The following is a 4,629-nucleotide window of genomic DNA, read 5'->3' on the forward strand; positions in this document are numbered from 1 at the left end:
GGAGAAGTCAGAAATGGATACCAATCTTGGTAAAACAAAGGAAAGAAAGACGCGCAAAATCAGAACGATATGACTAGTGATAGCGCAAGACGCAAGTAATACTAAGCTAAAACATTAAGCATAAGGAGAAGTAAACAGGTCTTTCCCCTGCATTGGTTCGGTGCCGGCTCGTGGCAGGCCCATTGCTTTTCCCTTGCATTGCTAGTTGACAGAGTTGGAGCTGCCTGATCGGCGGCACGTGCGGTGGGCTGTTTGGCATTGACCGGCGCAGGCCTCAGCGCTTGCTTGCGGTGAGGTACTTCGATGGTCGCTGATGGTGGAGTCGGATTCGCCCATGTGGAGGTGTGATGACGATGACACCGGATTGCAACCTCGACGGCGTGTGTGCGCTCTTGTGTGGGTTGCTAGGTCGACCTGTGTGCCTTGTTTTTACGGGCATCTTGTGACGATTTTTGCCTGGTTTTTCATTAATTAACTGGGCAACTCTTTTCGATCCTTTTTTTTAATGAATCAGGACCTAAGTGACCGTGTTTCAGAAAAAAGAAGAAGTAAACAGGTCTTTAAAATTTTTTAACACAGTACAGATGCAACTGAGCCGGCATATCATCTTAAAATTTACGAAGTCATCGTAGGCATTTCATCGTCGACGGGAACATTTCCTCCCACTGAATGCGCATCGCCGGAAATTCTGAAATAAATCCAGGAATAGATGCGAGCACCAGGATTTAAACCCTAGTGGGCTGGGATACCACAGTCCCTCTAACCATCCAAGTTCGCAACGGGTCTTTTAATTATTTTTTTCAAACGAAGGTTTTCAAATCCAGCTGGTCTACGCGGCGACGGACCGCGTATGTACGCGTAGCTAAGATGTCAGGTGTCAGCACGATATGGCATGTGGATTGCGTTGCTAAGCGGGGTACTTATTTAAAAATTAGGAGTGCGTGTATACTTCCAGAGAATTTTCTTTTTTTTTAGGGTTCCAGAGAAATTAATTAACTGGTTAGCCTGCGTGTGACCATCGTGGCATGTTCCAGCGACTGCCAGAATGATATTTTCCCTGGCGTGTGGTTCATATTAATAGTTTTCTTTTATCTATCAGATAATCAGAAAAACTTGTTTTTGACAATGTTGACGGGAAGTTGCCTCAAGGAAGCACACATCCTGCTCTGCTGATATTTATGCATTTATTTATTCACTCAGATATCAGCAAAAGTAAAAAATGATTTCCCATTGAGTGAAAACAAACTCGGTAGAGGCGAGATGTTTGGTCTCAACCCTCAAACCCTCCTGGCCACTCATCCCCTGCGGCCCACAACAGCCGGTGTGGAGTACGTATGATGAAGACGAACCGAACAAAAGAGATAATTCTCTCCAGGCAAAACCAGAAGCAGCAGCAGCAGTGCACAAGAACAACAGGCAGAGCCGAATCACACAGCCTGCAGGAGGAGCAGGAAGACTTCTAGCTAGGAAAGATGAGCAGCTTGGCCCTCTTCTCGCCAAGCTCCTCCTCCTCCTCTCTGTTCCTCACAAAGCAGGCCCACCCTACCAAGGCGAGGGCTCCTGCGGTTGTGAGGTGCGGCAGTGGGCCCACCCTGTCAGGACCACATGAAGAGGAGGAGAGAGAGGGGGTGATGGTGGCCTTGGTAGGGAGGAGAAATGCACTGGCCTCTGCAGCAGCAGCCTGTGGAGTTTCGGTGCTTGGTTTTGCAGGCGATGGCCTGGCGGCGGCCAAGCAGGGCCCGCTGGCAGGGAGGATCCCGGGGCTGTCTGGCCCTGATCAGAATGGTTGGTTCTTGCTGCCATCTTGATCTACTAATTCCATGTGTTAGTAGGATGTTTTTGTTCTTGCTAGTTCAGTTCAAAGGAAGTCTTTCATATTCTCATGGTGCATGTCATAAGGATGTAATTTGTTCAGATAGGTTGGAAAACATACCGCAGGCCGGACGAAAAGTCTGGCGGCCACGGAGTCGGCTGGAGCCCGATCATCCCGTATAGCTTCAAAGTTCCTGATGGCTGGGAAGAGGTGAGAACTGGAGCTACTGACAGAAATCCAGCTTTCAGAACATAGTCAGTCACACATTCTGATGCAAAAACCACGTTCTGATTTAGACACCAGTGTCGATTGCTGATCTTGGTGGGACGGAGATCGACCTGCGGTTCGGAAACCCCAAGGAGGGCCGATTATCTGTCATCGTAGCGCCCACTCGTAGGTTTGCAGGTGAGCCCTCAAGAAACTTTTCTTTCCTGGCATATTTCGTAGCCTGGTAACTGCCTCACGGCACTGACTATCATGGTCAAACTGCCCAGATGACCTTGACGATGCAACAATCGAGAAGATCGGCACGCCGGAGAAGGTGATCAACGCCTTTGGACCGGAGGTCATCGGCGAGAATGTGGAAGGGAAGGTTCTGTCCACAGCCACAGCTGAGTACTCCGGAAGAACTTACTACCAGTTCGAGCTGGAACCACCTCACATCTTCATCACGGCTACGGCTGCTGGGAATAGACTCTACCTGTTCAGCGTAACTGCAAACGGTGAAATAACTCTCCTTATCACTATATGGTGTTGATTTCTATGGTCACCTTTTTCATCTTGAAAAGGAATTGTGTAACTTTTGCAGGGCTACAATGGAAGAGGCATTACAAGGATCTGAAGCAAATAGCAGAATCATTCCGCGTAGTCTAGGGTGGTTCCACTGGGTTCGTTCATCACGTAATCTGTTTATTATTAGAGAAAATGAGGGATGCCGTTATGTAAAGGGAGGGTAAGTACACATCATTTGTAACGATGATTATTTAGCTGAAGAAATTGAACATTGTATGTAAGCTTCCTCTTCTAGTTACAGTAAGAATTCAGATCTAAAGGTGCCTTCCTGAGCGCATATAACAACTTCCAGGCCTAAACACATAAATGCACGTTTGAAGCTTCCTTGGCTATAGCCTACTACAGGTCAAATCTATATGACTGGCAATGAACTGATAGGCTGATACATGTAGAGTTGTTTCACTACACTTGCCGGCCTCCATATAGGGTTCTTACATCTAGATCAGGGAAAGAATTATGCCCTTGCCTGACTCGTGTGAACGCGTCATGGAGTATAAGTGTGATTTCAACTTTCAAGGCATCACTAGAGCTCCAGTATACGTGACAGTATGTAGCTGCAAATAAGAACAGTTCAAAGTTCACTCAAATGGTTCTAAGATATGCTAAGGTTTGATGGAATAAAGCAATACAAATGGCTACAGAATGATATGAGCAGCAACTACAACATAAACAAAAAATATATATGGTGTATGCATAACAACCTCATGGATAACCTAAAAGGAAAATCTCAATCAGAGTCATAGAAGGACCAGCATTATGCTAGAGTTGCTGAAAGCATTATCATTAAATCGATATTCACAGGCAAGCTAGAACAAATAAGTTAACTCTAGGGTGGGAAGGGGCCTCCCCTCCCAATATCTTAAAAATTGCTCTAAAGTGGACAACTTTTTCTGTACTTAGGTCTTCATACTACACATACTTTTCATGTAGTTGTCAGAAGGTTGAAGAGACAAATAAAGTTACCTCCAAACTAACAAGTCAGTATAATGCTGCTAGAGGACAGTGGCATACCTTAACACCATCATCACATCAATGCTTCCCAGTCAGGCAGATGCACTCCGGGAATGGGTTTTCATAAAAGGATTCCTCAGTCCTAAGACGTGCTCTGCCCTTGCTCCCGGGCAAGGACGCATATCTCTTCCTTGGGGTGCCTTGCCTGAAAACAGAGATGCAAACTCAGTACAATCCATAAAGTGTGGAACAGAAGCAATGTGCATGTGATATTTAACATTCTCATATATTCAATAAAATCAAATCACCTGTATTTGTGCATTTTAGTAACAAGTGAGGACAGCTTAGGACCTTCCATAAGTTCTCCTTTTTCAAGTAAGCCAAAGAGTTCCACCAATCCTCTCCTGAAGATTAAATGCAACAGGACTTAGTCCGCATGCACCCATCCACTCGGTCAAGATTCATAGACATCAAACATTAGGAGTATTGTTTGTGAGTAATAGGACATAGTTCCACTAAGGATGCATAACTTCACATGCGCAGGTACACATGCCCTGTTGTGGCATCTAAGAGATTCCAGCTGGCTGTTAGATGGCTCCAGTTTAGTGCGGTGTATCCAGGGTGTGTAAAGAGTCCTATTAGAAGTAGAGTCCTATTAGAAGTAGAGTCTTAAGTCGGTTTTGTTCAAGTCAGTTTGGAATAGCTCTATAAAGGAGGAATCTTATTATTTCCAGCTGCCGCAAGCTGGAATACTGTTCAGTGAACATTAACCCCCTTTGTAAAGAAAGCAGGCAATGCACCATTTGGTGGCGGCTGGAAACTATTACAAGATTGCTCCTTTATAGAGCTATTCCAAACTGACTTTAAAACAACCTACTGAAGACTTTACTTGGACTCCTACACACCCTGAGATACTCCTGCACTAAACTAGGTACATCTAACAGCCAGCTGCTCTTAGATGCCACAACACCCACACATAAAACACACGTGCGGAGCCCATCAGGTGCTCTAATTTTTAAGTAAGTACTCTTGTATGACATACAAGACCTTCGAAATAATTTTGAAGTGGTCAC

General features: G+C 45.3%; 2 protein-coding genes across 3 annotated transcripts in view; one reads left to right on the forward strand and one right to left on the reverse strand.

The window, feature by feature from the left end:
- Window positions 1-1,356: 1,356 nt before the first annotated feature.
- LOC119364785 (psbP domain-containing protein 4, chloroplastic-like) lies at window positions 1,357-2,826 on the forward strand. 2 transcript variants are annotated; one of them, XM_037630316.1, is made up of 5 exons: window positions 1,357-1,785; window positions 1,920-2,023; window positions 2,110-2,218; window positions 2,308-2,535; window positions 2,622-2,826. In XM_037630316.1, the coding sequence occupies exons 1-5, from the start codon at window positions 1,473-1,475 to the stop codon at window positions 2,684-2,686; spliced, it is 819 nt and encodes a 272-aa protein (XP_037486213.1). In that variant the 5' UTR covers window positions 1,357-1,472; the 3' UTR covers window positions 2,687-2,826. The 2 variants fall into 2 exon arrangements, with proteins under 2 accessions (XP_037486213.1, XP_037486214.1); XM_037630317.1 differs by having other exon boundaries at window positions 1,657-1,785; window positions 1,916-2,023.
- Window positions 2,824-4,629, reverse strand: part of LOC119364784 (O-fucosyltransferase 38-like) — a 6,178-nt gene continuing 4,372 nt past the window's right edge. The window contains exons 10-12 of the mRNA XM_037630315.1: window positions 3,865-3,960; window positions 3,617-3,761; window positions 2,824-3,159 (exon numbers count right to left, since the gene is read on the reverse strand). Coding sequence (XP_037486212.1) covers window positions 3,635-3,761; window positions 3,865-3,960 — 223 coding nt within the window. The 3' untranslated portion in view covers window positions 2,824-3,159; window positions 3,617-3,634. The remainder of the gene's footprint in view (window positions 3,160-3,616; window positions 3,762-3,864; window positions 3,961-4,629) is intronic.

Source organism: Triticum dicoccoides, chromosome 2B (assembly GCF_002162155.2).
Source record: "Triticum dicoccoides isolate Atlit2015 ecotype Zavitan chromosome 2B, WEW_v2.0, whole genome shotgun sequence".
NCBI lineage: Eukaryota > Viridiplantae > Streptophyta > Magnoliopsida > Poales > Poaceae > Triticum > Triticum dicoccoides.

What these genes read in the sequence shown, in the direction of transcription:
- LOC119364785 (XM_037630316.1), top strand. Translation starts at nt 1,473, where the DNA reads ATGAGCAGCTTGGCCCTCTTCTCGCCAAGCTCCTCCTCCTCCTCTCTG. An exon ending in TTCCTGATGGCTGGGAAGAG is followed by an intron (nt 2,024 to 2,109) that starts GTGAGAACTGGA and finishes GTTCTGATTTAG; the next exon opens with ACACCAGTGTCGATTGCTGA. An exon ending in GCCCACTCGTAGGTTTGCAG is followed by an intron (nt 2,219 to 2,307) that starts GTGAGCCCTCAA and finishes CAAACTGCCCAG; the next exon opens with ATGACCTTGACGATGCAACA.